The sequence below is a fragment of the Zingiber officinale genome, chromosome 5A (assembly GCF_018446385.1).
Source record: "Zingiber officinale cultivar Zhangliang chromosome 5A, Zo_v1.1, whole genome shotgun sequence".
NCBI classification, from domain to species: Eukaryota; Viridiplantae; Streptophyta; class Magnoliopsida; order Zingiberales; family Zingiberaceae; genus Zingiber; species Zingiber officinale.
In genome coordinates, this window is record NC_055994.1 from 150,954,383 (window position 1) to 150,973,740 (window position 19,358).

The following is a 19,358-nucleotide window of genomic DNA, read 5'->3' on the forward strand; positions in this document are numbered from 1 at the left end:
TGGAGTTTCCTATTTTTCATTTGTTTTTTTAAACATTAATTATAATCAACAATTTTTTGTAATTTTCATTATTGGGCCACATTTGGGCCAATCGTCCAACTATCTCAGGGCTCAAATTAACAAGAGGCATAAAAGGTCACTTGACTTTCCTTATCAATGGTACACATACGCGTCAATAGGGTTTCCGTTTTGCGAGCGAGGGAGCAGCAGCTGCAGCCATGGTTCTCAAGTACGATTTTTTTGGTCTTCCTTTTTCCCCCAGTAGATTTATTCTCTTCATTACGATCTATGGCAGGCTGGTTTATCCAAAAGGCCTTTTTTTTTCGTTGTTGCTTCATAGGGTTTTTGTTGGATCTAGATAGCCGCCGTTTTTATCTTACCATTTTTGTTTTTGGCAGTTGATATGATCAAGGTAAGAAGAATTAGTACTAGATTACTCTGATTACTACTTCGCTTGTGATGTTTTATGTCGTAAATCAAATTTTAATTGAAAATTCGGAGGCCATTTTGATATGTTTGCTCTTGGGCCTCCCGTTTATTCCCAAAATTCAAGTTGTTCTGTAAAAAATAATGATGTTTGAACAAAATGAATTGTTTCGCTGACAGAGAACTTGTAAAAGATTGAACTTCCTCCTGTGACTGATTTCTTAATTGATCATGTTGTAATTTGCTTTCTCTAGATTTTGATTGGGCTTATTTAATCACAACTCTGCACCCAAATATATATATATATATATATATATATATATAAACTTAGAGTGACAAATATCATCATAGAGAACGGAATTGGAATATGACAAATTCTAGCATTTTCACGAGTGTCAACAAATATAGTCTTATCATTTATTCTTGACCAATTGACTTCATGTTGTATATGTTCCTGTTATTTTCCAGTGATAGAAAATTATGTTTCTTTTCTTTGGTGCTTATTTGTTTGCTGCTTGTTTTGTGATGCGGCATACCTATTGTGTTAATTTTAATAGTATGCTCATGGCTGCTTCTGTCTGTTTTATCCATAGAACTGAACTCTGCCGCTTCAGTGGTGCCAAGATATATCCTGGAAAGGGAATTCGATTTGTGCGTTCGGATTCTCAGGTAATGAAATTTCAGTGATGTAGCTCAGCTGTTGGATAATGTGTTCATTATTCTTTGCATGGTTGTCAAACTCAGCACCTGGAGATCAGATGGTTAGAGAATCAAAAATATTATTGTCTTAGATTGGTAGGATCGGTGAAATGGAATTTCTAGGTATTTTTTTCTTTCTAAAAAGATAGAAAATATAATTAAATTTTGTATATAAGATTACCAAAGAAATTCTAGAAGCTTAAGAAAATGGCTACGAAGTATTGTTACATATCATATTATTATACTAATAACAGAGAAATAAAATCACATTTTTGTGTAGATTACTATATAACACTAGATTGCTAAACAAAAGGAAAATCAAGTAGATTAAAGGGAATGACAAAGAACTTTGAGGGTGTGAGTTCCCTGGAAAAAGGGAATTGGATAAGAAGATGAGATTGCTTTCATGGAGAGAGATTGACTATTGTCTATATTGATATGATTATGTTGATGCTATAAAGATTTTATTGTTTAGGTTAATAAATAAGAGTATCTTTGATCCTTTTCTCTTGATCATAAGAAAATTTTAATATATATATATATATATAGAGAGAGAGAGAGAGAGAGAGAGAGAGAGAGATGTAGATATATAATTTTATCATTTGAATGAGGAAATGAACATCAAGAAATTTGAGTTTATTAATATTAAATTATTTTTAGTCAGAATGAATTTAATCTTGAAATACAAATTGATTATTAGGCGCGATTAATAAACAGAAGTGGGTTTAATTAATTAAACTATAAAGCAACTAGGCTCTGGTTGTGAGGACCAGTGAGGAAATTGCACCCGCTGTACCGAAGATTGACAGTCCCTGTGTGAGTTTGCTATAAATCAAACTGGGATCAACATGATGGCTCTATGAGTCAAATTTTATCAGTCGTTTTGATTTGACCAAATTTTAACCTGTTATTGTTGATTTTTGACTCAATTCAATCAAACTACAATTGTTTTCATTAATTTTCTAAACTTCTTAATTTCATTGGATGACTAATTTTGAAAAATAATCAAAGTGGATTTTCTATATCACTGTTGGCAGGTTTTGACAACTATGATTCTCCATATGAATCTTTAATTCACTTGTTCAATATTTTAAGTGGACAAATTCTCCTTGATTATAAACTTCCTTGTAGTGTGGTTTTAAGTACCTTGTTTGTTCGTTTCTGTATCAAAGAATTTGTGCTTAGTGCTCTCAGGGATGACATTGAACCTTCCTCAAGATATGCACTTATCATTGCAGGTTTTTCTTTTTTCAAATTCAAAATGCAAGAGGTATTTTCACAACCGACTTAAGCCTGCGAAACTCACCTGGACAGCAATGTACCGGAAGCAGCATAAGAAGGTGAGTCTGCTGATCTTTGTTTTTGCATAAATGTACATGCTATTACCCATGGTTGTTTCGTTATTTGCTTTTGTTTTCCATATTTTAGGATATTCATGCCGAAGCTGTGAAGAAAAAGCGTCGGGCTACCAAAAAGCCGTATTCTAGGTCAATAGTTGGTGCTACTTTAGAGGTGATTCAGAAGAAGAGAACTGAGAAGCCTGAAGTCCGAAATGCTGCTAGGGAAGCTGCTCTTCGGTACGTTGAACTCACCACTCTCAATTTCTAGCATGTCTGTCTCTGTCAAAACATCCAAATTCATCTCTTTATTTCATCTATGTTCAATCAAATCCTGATTCACAACAGATTGTTTTCCTGAGTCTGGTCCAGTGCTGGTGTCAATATGTTATGTTATCTGTCTTGGTGGCAAAAGGTCATAGGCTCACCCCGGGCATTCTACATGGCCGGTCCCACCATACCTGGCAAACATTTTGCTCCCAGGAATTGATCTGATCACTAGAATGGTGGATCTTGTTGAAATAGATGTTATCATTCATGGACACTGGGGGGGAAAACAAAGGGAATTGACCCAATTAAAGTTGGAAAATGGGCATCATTTCCACAATCATGGTGGCAAATGAAGTAGCTATTAATTAAGAGAATGTTAACAACTAAACCGATATTTATCATTGCAGAAGTTTGTATTTAAGATAAAATATTGCAGTAAGCTCCTCTTGTGTGTTGCTTAAAAATAGTAATTTTTTTTGAGTCAGCTCTGATTCAGCTGAATACCAGCTACATGAATCCGTATTTAGCAGAACAAGTAGCTAGATCTAGTTTGGTGTTTTACAAAAGATTAAGAGGTGAAGCTTATGCAAGTTTTTTCTTCTTCTTCTAGTATCCGTCCTTAGACTCTTATATCATGTTGTTATGAACTATGGCATTCAGCATATTTTATTATTTATTATTGTTTTCAACGGGGAAGGGGACTAAAGAAGAGTTAGGTAACAGCCATAAGATAAGATAAAAGTTATTTAAATATGGATGAGGATTCAAGTAGGAGATGTAGTTTAAAAAGATCGCTTTACTTAGTGGAATAAATACATAGCTATTGATCAGTCCTGTCAATTAATCACTTTTTTTGTTTCTTTAATTTGGCAGTGAAATCAAGGAGAGAATCAAGAAAACAAAAGAAGAGAAGAAGGCTAAGAAGGTCGAAGTGGCAGCGAAGACGCAAAAAACTCAGACAAGAAGCGCGCCGAAGGGTGCAGCACCGAAAGGCCCTAAGCTTGGTGGTGGTGGAGGAAAACGTTGATGCGTAGTGCATTCTTATTTCAGTACCTGTTTTCAAGAGATTTTAGCACGTTAATTGACCTTCAACTATGGAATTTTCAAAGCTTTTCAGAAAGTGTTAAAAGTGTTATATTGAAGATCAGGAGCTTCTACTTTCTATCTTTAAGAAGCAATGTAGAGATATTGGTTGCTTCTATTTCCACAAGTTCAACTAAGAAAGGTTCATAATACTTGCTAATAACTTGACCTAATACCTACCTTGTAAAGGAGCATCACTTAGTAGTCATTTCTACCACCGTTCAATACTTCAAACGCATTTGTTTCGTCTTTCATCTAAAAAAGCAAACACACACTGTGTGATGATAAAAAGGTTGTCTGTTAAAAATATTAAATAAAATTTTAAAATGATCAATTATATTAAATAAGTTTCCAAATGATATAGTGCAAAATGGATAGTTATTTAAGGAAAAAAAGGAAAGAAATATAATTATTTATTGTTTTAGATATATTATTGAAGGGAAACAAAAAATCAAATGGCGTTCCTTATATTAATTTTTTAATATAAAATAAAATAATTTTAATTTAATCAAAATTATTATACATGGAGCACTCAACTGGTCAAAATTATATAGTTTCAATTTGATCAAAATCGAAAAATATAATGAAGTATTATATATTTAAAAGTGTCCTTTAGACAAAAATGATTATTTTTTTAAAGAGAGAGGAATAAAATGCAAAAGGTTGTTTCCTGTTTCTTCCGACGTCATCATACATTGAAATGACAAACCTGTCCTCCTATCGCGTTGAAATGACGGTTCCTACTCCTGTAAAATGAATGCCTCTGGTTGTGCCCTAGCCATTCGCGACGTTCTTGGGCCTCCTACCACACTCCACCCCCGACGAGGAAGGGCCTCTGCGTCCGGCGTTCAGGCGATCTTTCCGGCGTCAGGGAGTTACTATCTCTTATCTCTATAGATCTCCTCTCTCCTCGTCTTCGGACAAGTACTTTCTCCGGCAAGCACCTGCTTCCGGGATCATCCCTCGATCAGTTTTTTTTTAAGAGGGGAAGTCGCCGGCGCCCGGTTCCCTTCTGTTGTGCCGGAAGCGGGAGCGGCAGGGACAGTTGAGTCTCTTCGGCCTCTCATCATAGAATAATTCCGAGGAATATCCAAGGTGTCTAGTGTAGGAAACGCTTGTATTTATTCACACGGGTAGAAAATTAGGGACCGACTGGAATCGATTTTTGGGGCAGAAGAGGAGTGGCCATGGAGGCCTACAAGCTCTTCGTGAGGAAGAACAGAGAGTTCGTTCACTCTCTCGAATCCCTTGCCAACGTAAGCAACTTCGTTGATCTTGCTCTAACTTTTAATCTGGCGTCGTATATTTTTGATTTGCTTCTCCTGATTGCGCCTGGAACTGTTCGCTTTAGGGCATCACATGGCTTCTTCCGGAGCGCTTTTCCAATTCCGAGATCGGTCCTGAAGCAGGTTTTGTGAAAACTTCGGTACTTCGCCTTCTAATCTTATGATATCTTATGGACCTGATAACACCACATCTATTGCTCGAGAGTAATGGGATTGAGCTTTTCTTGTCTTGAAAAGTTTTGTGGTTGATAAGATTATAATCAAGTGAGAAACACATGGAAATGTAGATTAGTTAAGATTTGTGTCTAAAAGTTAATATTTGGCCAAAGTTTCAATTTTGTGTAACTTCGTTGAAGATTTGGTATTTCTTCACAGTTTATGCTCTTTTGGGCATCCTCAGTACCCTGAATCAGCACATAATCGATACAACTCCGACAAAATTGAGGCCTCCTTCGCTAGGAGATTCAGCATTTCCATGGTCTTTATCTGTGTCCATGCTCAAAGATGCGGAGACGGTTGTTGAAGTTGCAGCCGAGCATTTTGTTGGCGAAAAGCACAAGTGGAATTATCTTGCATTAACAGAGGCAGTAAAGTAAAATTGTCACCTCATCTTTCTCAATGCTTTGTAGTTCCCTTTTGTTTTGACTTAACATGGTCAATGTTATACAGGGCTTTTGTTAGATTAGCTGCTTTTCGCGATAGTGGATTCAAGATTCTCTTACAAGGAGGTGAGATAGTTAACAATGATGAGAGGGTTTCAGAAAACTATAATACAAGGCTTGGGGATGCCAGAATGGCTGGTGGATCTAATATGCCTGGTTCTATTCATGAGCGTTACGGTACAATACAGCAGAATCTAGAAGGAAGAGCCATATCTGCATTAAGCTGCTTCGGTGAGAATGCAAAAAAGCTATCGGATCAAGTATGGTTAAACAAGCTTCGCCACAGTTCACAGACTGCTGGTATCGTTCATTTTTCCAAGTTGTACATGCACTATCATTTTCAATGTTTGTGCACAAGCTTGATTTATGCAGGGTATTCTTTTTTTGCATCTCTTTCAGTTGCAAAGCAGACGCTTTCTACTCTTTGGTTCCAGAAGGGGCTCTCTGGTCAGTTATATTTGTCAGGAGAGGTTCTCTTTATCTTGAGACCTTTGATATATGTCTTGTTCATTAGAAGGTGTGGAATCCGGTCATGGAAACCATGGTTAATTTCACTAGCCATTGATCTAACTGGAATGAGCTTTCTATCGTTCTCTACAAACTCACAGCCTAGAAATGGTGATAATTATTATCATCTTTCTTCTTCCGAGAAGGACGAGGCAAGTGCAAAAACAATAATCTCAAATTCATTTGACAATGAAATTAGCACCATGGGATTCACAGTTAAAAAGAACTAACATGTTCCTTTGTTCAAGTTCCATATTATTTTTCCATTCGAAAGGCTAATTTCTGTCTCATTCTCACATCTTCAATTTTTTTTTTCTTAGATGAAAAGGAGAAAGCTTGTCTGGGCCCTGTACATCATGAGAGATCCATTCTTTAGCAAGTATACGAAGTAATAATCTTCTTACCTTATGTTTTTGGCTAATCTCTGTTCGATTGCTTGCTAGATATTTTAATCACCTTTTGTATCTACAGGCACCGTCTTGAAAAGACTGACAAATACTTTAGTCAGGTTCCTTTAATTGGGTTCCTTACAGGTTTGTGCTTTTGTCCTAGCTTTGTATCAAAATCCCTCAGCTATTTATCGGTACTATCCTTGCTTCTTTTGCTATGCAGCTAAGCTTGTAGAGCTAATTGTTGGAGCTCAAACTCGTTACACCTATACATCAGCTTCTTGAGGAGGAAAATCTCAGCAATCATGACTTTCTCTTTTGAGATCCCTTAATTGTCGAGTCAGTTATTTATTCTGTTACATGAAACATGTTTCTTCAGGGACTGCTATGATGGTGTTTGTGTAGGATTTACTGGGTCTATTTCATTTTTGTTACATTCGAGTTGGAATATCATCTGGATATATCCTAGATTTCGAAGATGGTACTCACACTTTAGTATGATTTAAATCTCTCTTCAAAGTCGAAGGTAGCCTGAGCAAAATAATAGGTCGTTTAGTTCAGCTCCGTAAACTTTGTTGTAAAGTGCAGACAAAACTATTATTGAAAATTCTCGATTGTAATAAGTTGGTTTAAGCATTATCTAATTTCTCAAGTTCGAGCACAGTCTGTGATTGTTTTCCTATACTGCGGCATTATCTAAATGCAGCGTTGAGACTTTTTAGGAGAAAACATGGAGCTTCCTGGTGATGTGAATATGTAGCTGCTTGTCGAAGAACAAAGAAGTAGGTGAAATAGTAAACAATTTAGTTGTACAAAACTTCGGCTTTGATATCAATTGACACGGTGCGAGATGTCGAAGAGTGGAGAAGTTGAATAGTAGATATGAGGGAAGAAAACAAGGAATAGAGGATTCAAGAGAACCCAAAGGGTGACCTTGGCTTGGCTAATGTTAAGGTAATGAACATATTGACGAAAGGTCTAGGCCATGGCGAGGGCTTCTCCTTCTTGTCAATAGTGTCGTTGCATGAACATCTTGCTGAACTCAAAGTGTCTATATAAACATCTTAATGTTTTAAGTTCATCTACGCATTGCTTAAATTGTCCAAAAAGCAAGCAGGAAAACCTGTGTAATCTTTACACAAATTGATTTGTTACCAAATAAATATTTGCACAAAGAGGAATCACTCCCATCTTCCTTTTCATGCCACAACTGCCATGCTGCTCGCCATTGACAGCTATAGAAAATCATAAGTTTTGCAGGGATCGTGAATCATGACAGTCCTTTCTATTTAACGATCGAGGTGTCCCTTTAGAAATTAGCTGGCCTGCCTGAATCACCGAGCTCGATCTGTATATCGAAGACAGTTCGTATCACTGGAGAAAATTGAGACCACAAGAATGCCATTTAGAGTTTAGCAATGCCTCTGATGAAGCTCAGGCCTTTACTTGCCACAGAGCTTCCATGCTTCTCAGACTTGTCGGCTGCTGGAGATGTTTTCTGAGAGCATAAATATGAGAGCGACTGCAACCACGACACCAGGACAGGCTTTCTAGTGACATCATCAGACTCGGCAACTTGAGAGTACATCTCGTCGAGAAGGGCATTCTGGCCATCTTTGGGCAACTGAATCATCAGCTCGGCTAGCTGTTTTAACAAGTATGGCAATGCCTGCGGGCATAGATAAAATCTGAAACTCAAGACATATCTTTGATTCATCCATGGAGGAAATCAAAGTTGATGCTTTATTGACAGAACAAATGAAGCTTGCTATGGTTTATGAATCTAGAACATGTACTTTAAATTGAAATATTGAATCGCTGAAATGATAAGAAAAGGTAGAACCCTATCTAATTCAATGGACCAAAGAAACAAGCAGAGTAGCAATGATCATTCAGGTGTGAAATTAATCAATATCTGGATATCAGGACATAGAAGGATCGACAAGAACTTTAGGAACCACCAAAAATATCACCAAACTGTCTTGATCTGTGTTGTCTTGTCTAAGTTATTCTTTTTTGTCGCTATGGCTTAGAGCTGGGTATGATTTTACAAGAAAAACAGGACACAAACAAGTTAAGTTCATCAGCTTTAATTCATTAGACGCTATCTAACACAGCATTGATCTAATACAGGTTTTATTTCAAGATATTATCATCAAAGGGGGGTCATTGGACGAGATGTGCTTTCACAAATAGCTTCGCCTCAATGGCAATACAACATAAGAAGATGGAGTTAACTAGTTTGTAGAAAATTAATTACATATAAACTTATTGTAATAAGTAATTCAGTTGAAGATCATACAATAGTTAGTATTTGAACACTATTTTCCTTTGAGAAGCAAATACGACTTTATAGTATATAGAGAATTTTCACCATAAAAGTAAAACAAGGTTGATTAAGTAAAAATGATCAAGTTAGACAAAAGATTTAGCTAAGCTACCTGTATATCAATAAGATAGATGAGGTGAAGGAGAAGATCAATAGTCTTCTTAGGAGGACCTGAGTTTCCTTCCCAGTTCTTCCACATAGTTGGATCTTCACTCATGGCTCCCCTACAAAGCTCAGAAGCTTTTTCTACAAGGCTATGAACACAATAGAATATTGATGGACTACCAGCAGGGAGATGTCTGACCAAAGCTGTAACTCCGGACGTCAAACCGTCAAACGAATTGATCTGGGGATAAACCTGTAGATCAGAAAAGTTAGAGTTGATGAAACTAAAATAACCAAATCCAAATCAACAGATAACACTCAAGCTACCTCCAAAGCCCTGTGCATGTAATAGAAAACAAGTTGCTCCTTTAAAGCATTTCTATCATTCTGATCAGAATCCTTACTAGAGGATACAAAGGAAACAAATACTGAATGTGAAGCACGGATTACTTTCTCATTAGGATGTTGCATATATCTGGCATACTTCTATTAAGGACTAACCGTAGAATCGCATGCATTATGAGGGAGCATCCGAACACATTTCATAAAGGATACAAAAACATGGTTGGAGCTATGCGCTCTCCAAACATTGCAGTAGGGACAAGGCTTATACAAGCTGGTAAAACCCGCAAATAAAATGATATACGAGCTGTTTGCACTTCATCTTGTGACCAATTGTATCTCATTCTCACCAATGCAATTGAGCCTGTCAAGCTTTCAAATGCAAATAAATATACACATTGTAACAAAAAATAAATCACATGAAGTTTCAGAGATTACACATACCCTGTGATTTGGTTAGCTCACCATAAGGGGGCATCGACTCAACAAATGAAACACATGAAGGTGCATTCTCCTGGATCGTCAGAACAGCACGGCGAACTGCCTGGGTATACTCAGGCAAGCGGATTCGCCGCAAATATTCAATGCAAGAAAAAGTAATGAGGATTTGTGAGGAGACCTCTGGTCTGAACTCATTAGATGTTTTGCTATTCAGCTTATGTTTGCTAACTTCTGCAGCGAAGACAACTATCATCAAGAATGCAGCTTCAGCAATCTTTTCAAAGCCCGCAAGCAATTCATCACTCTTTCCCCGATGAACCAACACAGCTAAGCGGAGATTTGAGTAAAGTTCAAGAGAATAATCCCACAAATGCTTCTCAACTGTTTCCTTGGTGATATCATCTGTAGCAGCATACTGGTTGCAGAACACTCTGGTCACCGCACCTGCTTGTTTAAAAAGAATGCTATTGAGATGCTCCTTCACCTTGTTGGTGGCAACATTACGATTCTCAGAATCCAAGGACATTTCAGTGACAAAATGTACAGGAAAAATCTCATTCAACAACGCCAGACAGAGGCACCGAAGCACTGATACATTGGGAATAATTGGACCTGACCAGGCTAAAGCCATGGCGAGGCATTGCAGTAGAACACCGCTGTTATCAGATGCATCTGCATCAGAATCACTCCCACTCCTAGAAATGATACTCTCTGCAACAAAAGAGATGGACAGTTCGAGCGACTTCCCTAACGGAGGGCTGATTTCGACTCCATTGCTTCTGAAAGCCAAAAGAACGCCTGCGGAAGCCATCAGCACCAGAAAAGGAGCAGAATCCGCTCTCGGCTTACACCTATCAACCGAGGACCCCCGATGAAGTGACTCAATTCTACTCCAAGACTTCGACAGCAGAAACCCCGTCGCACACCACTCGGACAAGGAAAGTACCATGAGGCCGTGGGAAAGTGAGGGTCGAATCCCGCCGGCTGCGGAGTCCCACGTGCGGAACAAGGATTCCAGAATCCTCACGACGCGCCGGTCGTCCTCCGCCCGCGAAATGCCGTAACCGATGGTCAAGATAATAAGTGCTATTGTAACTACTGCTTTCTTGAATATCTTATTTCCTCCAAAATTAAATGTTGGAGTATATATGCTTCAAGAAAGACTTATTTTAGGTGATGAAGGTCTCTAATACTTGGACTCATTTTCTACTTGCTCAGTAGCTTGAGTTGTCACCTTAGATCTTTACAGATAACCTCAAACATTTAGATTCATCCCTTTGTAGGATATTCATACCCAAGTTTAAGTAACATATCTGAAGGTTATACACAAACCAATCTGTAGGTCCAATACAAACCTTGAGTTGTTCACTTAGTCTAACACTCCAACCCACAACAACTACATGAGTTGTATATCCAAACTATTTGACCTAGCTCAAAAACCATGGTTGGCGTATGTGGTGTAGTTGAGGTTCAAACATAAGACCATTAGATTTATTGCATGTTCACATGAGAAACACCTGGATTCTTTTGCACAGTCGTGCAAGGTTTTGGTTATTAGTTGGTGCCTACTCTCATTCTAGCCTGTTTTCCAAAGGTAACATCTTGCATGATTACAGTTTTGCCATGATGCTACCCAGAGCAGTTGGTGTTTTCATACTATATTGTAATGGACCAGTAATTCATGATCATATTTTGTATTTTTCAGTCATGAGAGTAACATAAATCTATGCAACAAAGTTGCTAATGTCCTTGACCTTCACTGCTTACAAGAACATGATTATAGTGTGGAGAACTCCACTCTCAACAACAACAAATAAAAACTAATTGTTTTTCGAAGCTGAAAGTTGCTGCAACAAGGTACCTCTCCATTCGTACTATCACTTCAATGATGCTTTATCCAGTAATATGATGTACTACTTATATCTTCAATATTCAATTTATTGGCATTTGCCCAGCAGTGCGAGTTAGTTATGTTTATGAGTATGATAAGTTTGAATTGATGCATTATTTTCATGATTTCATGTTGAAGCTATGCTTTGTTCTTGTTGAGATGGTAACATACTTCAAAAAGAGTTACACTGTAGACTATGAATTACAGCTAATATATTCGATTGGCATAGAACAAACACTATAATTGGCCAATAGCTTAAGAAATGTTGAGATGGTGTTAGAAAATGGTAATGTAAAAAACCTTGAAACTTTTGCAAATTGTTATTATTTTTTGGCATGGAAGCATACATCACAAAGACCTAAATGTATGCAAAATGCTGAACTGATGTTCCCAAAGGTAAGATGTATACCAATAGTGACTCTTTTCTTTTGTCCTCCAGATATTCCCCTTCTCATCTGATCACCTATTATTATGTTTGCACACTCATGCAAGCCAAGTACCTGAAAGAATAAGTCATGAAGTCTGAAAGATGCAAGTTATTTTTTGCATGGGAAAACCTTAAAGCTTCTTGTGGGAAATGGTTCCTCATGTAAGTTATTTTCTTAGTTGAATATTTTAATTCATTAACTTCCTATCATCCTAGAGAATTTTGTTACTGTTCATGAGAAGTAAAAAGGTTTTTTCCCAGGCAAGACCTATCTCTGTATTTTGTAACTCTTACTCTGATTCAGCATGCTTCTGACCAAGGTTTTGAAAAGTGTATGTAGTGCGGTCCTTGTTTTTTATGTTAGTTATTTTGATGATAAAGTATAACATCATTTATTGAAAAATGAGCTTGCATGTACTATATATTACATCAATTAATCCACCTAACTAATCATTGTCAACAAAATTTGCATGTATCATCTTAACAAATCCAATTATATGTATATATAGTTTATGAATATATATAATACATATAACACAAAATGTAATGCCATACAATGTATGCTGATCAACTATCACACTTCCTATGACCAAAAGTTTTACTTGTTGAGTTAAGCAATTCATATAACTTGCATGTCTATTTAGTAAAACTGATTTAATTTCATTCATATCAACTGGAACATGACTTGCACCTAAACAAGCTAGGTATTGGTGTAACTCTTCTGACCATTGTGCAGTCAACTGTCATGCAGTCCCTCACAGCATAAACTTTTGTGGCCATATAGCAGTTTGGACTGACTTTTCAGATAATGCTTATAAACATTTAAAAGGCCCCTAGCACCACATTTTAGCATAATTACTAAGCAGGAAATAAAGGAATACCTTCAGAATATGGTCAACTATGAAACTCCCTTCATCTTTCGAAAACACAGTTTCCTGCATAACCCATTGTTGTGTCAATTAAACTTCAGTGTTTTTTGAATTTTAATCTGTCCATAAAGGGTAGTGGAGAACAATCATGATTACCATGGTATTGGTATTTGTCTCTTCTTTGATGTTTGCTTCTGTTTTTACTGTGCTCACTTCTTTAAGCATCTCTGGAAAAGCATCTAATGAGACATCCTGGTATGTGATATTTTATAAGAGTTTGATGACCAAATTAAGGTTTGTTAGCAAGAAGCATGTTGCTTCAAACAAGAATGATAAGTTATTTTAACCTTACTATAAATTTCTGCTTTTTATTGATCAAGATTAACTACTTTGATTTATTTTTCTTCAACTATGCAAGGTAATCTGTTTCTAGCCACTTTTAGTCATTGTAGGAAAATTGGTTGATGAACTTTCCAATGGTGCAAACAGGTGAATACCTAATAAATAATTGGTAACAACAAACATATGGCATCTAGAAAGTGATTGCTCCCTAAATCAACTTCTCAATATGAACCATTAAGTTGACTAAAGGCTGTGTTAATTTATATAAGATGTGCATTACACAATTATATGTTTTTGTTATTGTCTATATTAGAATTTTCTTTCCTTAAGTCGTCATTTAGGAATGGACATAAGTTACTTTAATGGTTGTGTTTACTCTTTCCGTTGTTCAAAGAGATGCAATAATTTAATGAAGAATAGATCCTTACCAATATCATCTCCGGCATTTAGTATTTTTCTAGAGAACTCCATGGTCTCCTTTACTGTCATCTCAGCTTGATGGGCGTCAAGTTGGCTAACATATGCACACATTCTTTGTGAGAGGTAGTGGTTCATCTTTTGTCCATTGTATGTTACTTTTCCTGTGACCTAGGAATGGACAACCAAATAAATACAAAAAGTAAACTTGAAGAACTCAATAGAATCTTTTAAGTTGATAGTTTCTGTTGTCTCACACAATAAGGCGATAACTAAAATAAATACTCACTTTTAAACTAGGATCTAGTTTTCCAGAAAGTGCTCTTAAAAATGTTGTCTTTCCTGATCCTGGAGATCCTAGCACAAGTGTCATCCTGAAATAGCTATTTTTAGCTTATATATAAAATTTAGTACATATTATGCAATCATAGAGATACAGTGAAGTTGAATTCGGAGAATCCGTATAAACTGCTTTATCATTTAGATTTTAAATTATCACACATGGTATTCACAGTAACCTAATTATGAAAGGCTCTGAATTTTCTTCTTCTACTTTGTACCCATGTGCAACACTACAAGTTTGATGTATATTAATTAACTCATGAAACATCCATTTCAATATTGTTAAACTCAAGATGGACTCATGTTTTCTACAACTGTTGAAAAATTTGTTCCTGATGATGATTCTCATCTACATCACACCTTACAAGAATTATGACCGTAGTTCTGCAAGTTTAGTTAGGAGTTTAAATTTTACCTTTTTATCTCTAGCATAAACTTAAGGGCTTTGACCAAGTTTGCCGTAACACAAGTTTGTAACAAATATATTTAAAAAGTTTATAATCGTATTATATGGAGTCATTGATATAATATTAAGACCTCTATTTGAATGTTGATATGCTTACATGGCTCCCAGTTTGCATATACTCAACCCCAGTGTTTGGAGAAATTAATGTAGACAACTGTTTCGGGTTACCACTGGTCAATCATCTGATCGCTAATCATTTCATGCGTCCAGTGTCATGGCATGTAGTACCCAAGTCAATATATGCCTCAACTAACCCCCTTCAATGTCATGTTAGAAAATTCTGTCACCACCCTTGGTCAATCTAACCACAGCCAATTGTTTACTAATATTTGATTCATATGAATCACTATTTTATTCAGAATGAATTCCTATAAAGTTATGTTTGATTACAAATATGTACTTGTGATAGTCACTTTTATTTCATTCTCCAATTAATACCGATTGTACAACCTTCTAAAACTATATATTTTCATGAATGAGCAACGTTTGGATCAGTCTAGTCAATCAACTAGTTGGGGTTATTAAATCAGTCGAATTGGTCAAACCATCAAATTGGCAGCACCGGGTCGGTAGGTTGGTTGTCTAGGTAGGTCGATCATGTTGGGTGTGTTGGTTGGGCTAGCTGTGTTGAAGAGTCATTCATGTTATAGGGCAGGTCATGCTAATTGGTCTAGCAAAGCCAGTCAATCAACTAGATTGAGAAAGCAAACTGCTCAGGCTTGTCAAGTCAAACAAGAGATGGATCCATTGGGTCGAATGAGATGGTGGGGTATGGCAAAACAAGTTGGGTAGGCCTGTCGAGTCAAAGGGGTTGTTCAAATCATGACTCAGGCAGGTCAATTGAACTGGTTTGGTCAATTTGACCTGGCAGGCCGAACAAGTCAAGCAAGCTAGTAGGCACGATTGGGACGGATGGGGCGGAAGGCCTAGTTGTATGAGTTCTGCCAATTGGATAAATTATTTTCTATAAATGTTTTAATACTGTGGAGGTTAGTTCTGGTTTAATACTCTTATTAGTTCTAGAAATCAAACATATAATCTGAAATGAATCATTGATTTAGACAATTCTAGTACTCTTTTCTTGTTCCTTTGTCAATTTAATTTTCTAAAAAAAATTATTTCTCTTATCTAATCTGAGCCTAAAGGGTCAGGTGGCATATATTCCAACTAAGCTCGTGTATGCATAAATATCAGCATTTTGATTTGAGGATTAGCAATATTACAAATTTAACAAAATTTGTTCCAAATTTGTTTAGCTAAATATGTTAAAATCTCCTAGTTTACCCTAATAGATGAACCATGATAATTTATTCCGTTCCTTGCCCATATATAATTATCTTTATATGTGATTTCTCCGGCAATGTTTCAGGCCTTTTTGTTTATAAAATAATACAAGTACTTCATTATAGAGATTTCTTTTTTTTTAAAAGAAAAAAACTAACGGAGCTTGCACAATTTCAATAAATCTTGAGAAAACATTGCCAGAAAAATTATACTTGTATTCTTGTGCAAAAATAAAATAAAAGGTACGTGTATTGGTTTTTAAATGAAGCCAAAGTAAAGGTCCACTAGGCAAATAAGACTAATGCAGAGATCAGGCAAATAAATAGTGTTGAAGTCACATACACACAAACTGATAGCAACACATCTCAATGGCAGAATTTAAAATTAGTACCTAGATGGTTTTATAATTCCTTTCAATTCACTAAGAACTTTGACATGACTTGTATTTGTATTGTACACTTTAAGCCGTCCCAGGAGCTCCTGTTAAAACACAGAACAATTATGTGTATAATAATATAAACTAGTTAAAATCTTAATAGAATATAGTTTGGTATACACAAAAAAAAATCAGGAAATTTAACTTAAATGTAAACACCTCTGATCAAGATTCGTATTGATCTAACGCACATTTATTATGCCAACAGTTAATTCTGTCATTTACACCACTGCATGCTTGTTTTCGACCCAAATGCTTTGATGATCTAATAGCAATTGCCATTGGAGCTTGTCAACTTGACATTTTCTCTAGCCAGTATTCCTAATCAAATTATGTTACTTGTGCATATTCTGATTAACACTAGCTTTCTCCATATCAAACCTATTCTGCCGTGGAATAAGTTATATATTGGCTGACTAAGAAAAATCGATCATAATTGTCATTGCTAATTGCATTAAAATTGCTCATCTGCAGGCTATATTAACCCTAAAGCATCTGCTATAGTTTTTATTCACAAACTGTGGTAGACAAAATTTTAATGTGATTTCTATTGTGATAGTGTTTTTTTTTTGGGGTCAAGTTTTTAGTCTATTGTGATGGTTTAATCATCTAAAAAGACTGGTTTTCTTTCATTTGATGGTGTGAAATGTAGTTGCCATGACATCTCTATTCTTTCAGTGGCTCCCAATGCTCTTATGAGTTTTGTTGTTTGTGCTACAACAGCTGACGCATTTATTATATCCGTCAACTCAACACTACATCCTCTTCTGCTTGGCCAATCAAAGTGACAAGAATATGATACTTAAGTTGGAGTAAAATCACTTTCTCAATGCAGTGTTCATGATGGGGATGTTATGAAATCTTATAGACAAAAGTAGAAGATGAGGTGTTTGCTGGACAATTCTTTCGTCGAATCCATCAGTAAACAAATTATTGCATGAAACTTGCCAGGTAGGAATTTTAGATGAATACTTGCATTTCTGTCGGTATGATTGAAATTAAACTAATTAGATGGTCTCTTATACAGATTCATACTAGTCTATCAGACAGTTGTGGGGCCCAAAATATCTCATTTTCTCTCGGGTATTGTCTAATTCCATCAATCATGGAGATTATTGATCTTAAATTGTTTAAGGTGATTGTATTTTCCATACCCAATTAATTTAGTTATACTACTGAACTTAATTATATAATCGAAATGGGTCATCATGGGTTTGTAATAGAGATTTATATTCATGAAGATCCAGGAACCTGAACAGTGTTGATGATGGCATTGGGTAGGGTGGGAAGAACTCTCCTGGAAGCATGAACCTCAGTCTCCACTGACAAATCCTCGAACCGCACTTCAATCTTCGGAGCGTTGATTCCCGACCTACAATCAATTAACGGAAGAGAACAACGAATCATCAGAACTCTAAAACTTCTGATATCTTCGAATCGACAAGCACTACCTTGTTCTCCAATCTCGTAAGCTGGAGATCAGCTCTTCATGCTCTTCGCAGGTAATAGAAAAACCTTCTACTTTTTCCATGCAAACTTTCTGTCCTGTTACTCTTTGCTTGCTACTCTTGATCCGAACACGCTCGAACAAGAAGTTAATATTCGTAGTAGCAGCGGAGAAGCGAGAGCAGCGCACATTTATAAGGGGAGAAGGGAAGTGGCCATTTAAACATAACTCCTTACATTGTGCAACTGTCCCCAGTAATTATTTGGCATTCTTTATTTCCCATAGAGAGCCGGCCTTAACTTGTAGTACAACGTGAGACTGACTAATCAAACCTAGCTAACTTGGACGAACTCGATTGGCCTACCTGCACAACCAATGCATAGGGAAAAAGAAATTAGTTAGGCCCCTCGTGATTTCATCTCTTTTACTTAATACCTCTTGGATTTTAAAAATAGTTTGGTCTGAGTTTGCTGAAGTATGGGATTTTGTATGCTACCAAAACCTTGTGCCTTCCTCGATGATAGTCATGTAGTGTTCTGTGCCAGGCTAGTAGGATTTTCCAAGAGTATCCAGCTGAAAAATGGAAGTAAGTGATCATTTCTAATGTATTTGTCTGATTGTTCACTTGTTGGTTACATCTGGGGGTTGAATCAGGGGGCATTGAGTTGGATTTTTTTTTTTTTAAAAAAAAATCTATATATTTAATATTTGTAGATAGATGCATGGGGTCCTTAGTCATCCTTCCCATTCCTCATGATCGGTTGACGAAAAATCGATCCAAGCAATTTCGGGTTGCCTTAACACGTAACAGGGATCCTCTGGTTTGCAAATTACGGACCAGGAGATGGTCCACTGATGAGGACGTTTGATTTGGATGGATCCCATTTTTAAATAGGTGGGGTCCATCTAAATCAAAGGTCTACATGTAGTGGACCATCCTCTGATCCGTAATTTACGGACCAGAGGATTTGCTTTCCTTAACAAGAGTTGCGTCTACAATCCACAAGTTTTGTCCACACTTTACCTAACCTCTCTTCTTCCTCCCTCCTCCCCCACTGCCATTGTAGTCTTCCCTCCATTTGACATTACCATCAAGTTTTTCTAATTTCTGTTTAAAGTTTGAAGCCCTGGTTAAAATAAAAATAAAAAAATAAATTAGTTAACTCCTAGGTCAAGCCATGGGATCATACTAAGATGCCAGTATATATATAAATATATAATAATAATAAATCTAAAGAAATGTTAAGAAATCTAGCGGTCAAAATAATGAGAATTCTGAAAATTTTAAGATCATTAAAGACAATTTATGAAGTACGAAACATTTAAAATTATTGTAGCACGAGTTTGACGTCCTAGCATTACGTCAGATTCAATAATTAATCTCCAGTATTATTTAAGTTTTTTTAATTCCTACAGTAGTAGATTGGCCCACTATCTTTACCAGATTTCATGTAATTCCATGCAACTTCCAAATTGTTTGGAGCATACTTTTCCAGCCTCATAGCGTGCCGGCGACCACCCTTACATGCATAACCTAACTACCTACTTGACGTAGACTTTT

At 36.4% G+C, this 19,358-nt stretch overlaps 3 protein-coding genes across 3 annotated transcripts; 2 read left to right on the plus strand and 1 right to left on the minus strand.

The window, feature by feature from the left end:
• The first annotated feature begins 134 nt into the window (after window positions 1-134).
• On the plus strand, window positions 135-3,967 carry LOC121982484 (60S ribosomal protein L24-like). The gene is made up of 5 exons (XM_042535573.1): window positions 135-229; window positions 1,020-1,095; window positions 2,364-2,465; window positions 2,554-2,702; window positions 3,606-3,967. The coding sequence occupies exons 1-5, from the start codon at window positions 219-221 to the stop codon at window positions 3,757-3,759; spliced, it is 492 nt and encodes a 163-aa protein (XP_042391507.1). The 5' UTR covers window positions 135-218; the 3' UTR covers window positions 3,760-3,967.
• Window positions 3,968-4,569: 602 nt separating this feature from the next.
• LOC121982485 (peroxisome biogenesis protein 16-like) lies at window positions 4,570-7,322 on the plus strand. Its single transcript, XM_042535574.1, has 8 exons — window positions 4,570-5,071; window positions 5,167-5,224; window positions 5,477-5,693; window positions 5,771-6,063; window positions 6,163-6,422; window positions 6,591-6,658; window positions 6,742-6,803; window positions 6,883-7,322. The coding sequence occupies exons 1-8, from the start codon at window positions 5,003-5,005 to the stop codon at window positions 6,942-6,944; spliced, it is 1,089 nt and encodes a 362-aa protein (XP_042391508.1). The 5' UTR covers window positions 4,570-5,002; the 3' UTR covers window positions 6,945-7,322.
• A 374-nt stretch (window positions 7,323-7,696) lies between these two features.
• LOC121980189 lies at window positions 7,697-18,058 on the minus strand. Its single transcript, XM_042532145.1, has 13 exons — window positions 17,802-18,058; window positions 17,602-17,722; window positions 16,306-16,394; window positions 14,112-14,196; window positions 13,834-13,993; window positions 13,220-13,290; window positions 13,076-13,129; window positions 12,177-12,267; window positions 9,880-10,998; window positions 9,649-9,799; window positions 9,421-9,568; window positions 9,101-9,346; window positions 7,697-8,328 (listed from the first exon to the last, which is right to left on the minus strand). The coding sequence occupies exons 1-13, from the start codon at window positions 17,879-17,881 to the stop codon at window positions 8,065-8,067; spliced, it is 2,679 nt and encodes an 892-aa protein (XP_042388079.1). The 5' UTR covers window positions 17,882-18,058; the 3' UTR covers window positions 7,697-8,064.
• Window positions 18,059-19,358: the final 1,300 nt, after the last annotated feature.

Bases quoted from the DNA above. Each gene is read 5' to 3' on its own strand.
- LOC121982484 (XM_042535573.1), top strand. The intron at 1,096-2,363 runs GTAATGAAATTT...TTATCATTGCAG, and splicing joins TTGTGCGTTCGGATTCTCAG to GTTTTTCTTTTTTCAAATTC. The intron at 2,466-2,553 runs GTGAGTCTGCTG...TCCATATTTTAG, and splicing joins ACCGGAAGCAGCATAAGAAG to GATATTCATGCCGAAGCTGT.
- LOC121980189 (XM_042532145.1), bottom strand. From the start codon at position 17,881: ATGGAAAAAGTAGAAGGTTTTTCTATTACCTGCGAAGAGCATGAAGAG. The intron at 13,291-13,833 runs GTAAGGATCTAT...ATGCTTTTCCAG, and splicing joins AAATGCCGGAGATGATATTG to AGATGCTTAAAGAAGTGAGC. The intron at 10,999-12,176 runs GTATACATCTTA...TTAATTTTGGAG, and splicing joins AAAGAAAAGAGTCACTATTG to GAAATAAGATATTCAAGAAA.
- LOC121982485 (XM_042535574.1), top strand. From the start codon at position 5,003: ATGGAGGCCTACAAGCTCTTCGTGAGGAAGAACAGAGAGTTCGTTCAC. The intron at 5,694-5,770 runs GTAAAATTGTCA...AATGTTATACAG, and splicing joins GCATTAACAGAGGCAGTAAA to GGCTTTTGTTAGATTAGCTG. The intron at 6,423-6,590 runs GCAAGTGCAAAA...TTTTTTTCTTAG, and splicing joins CTTCTTCCGAGAAGGACGAG to ATGAAAAGGAGAAAGCTTGT.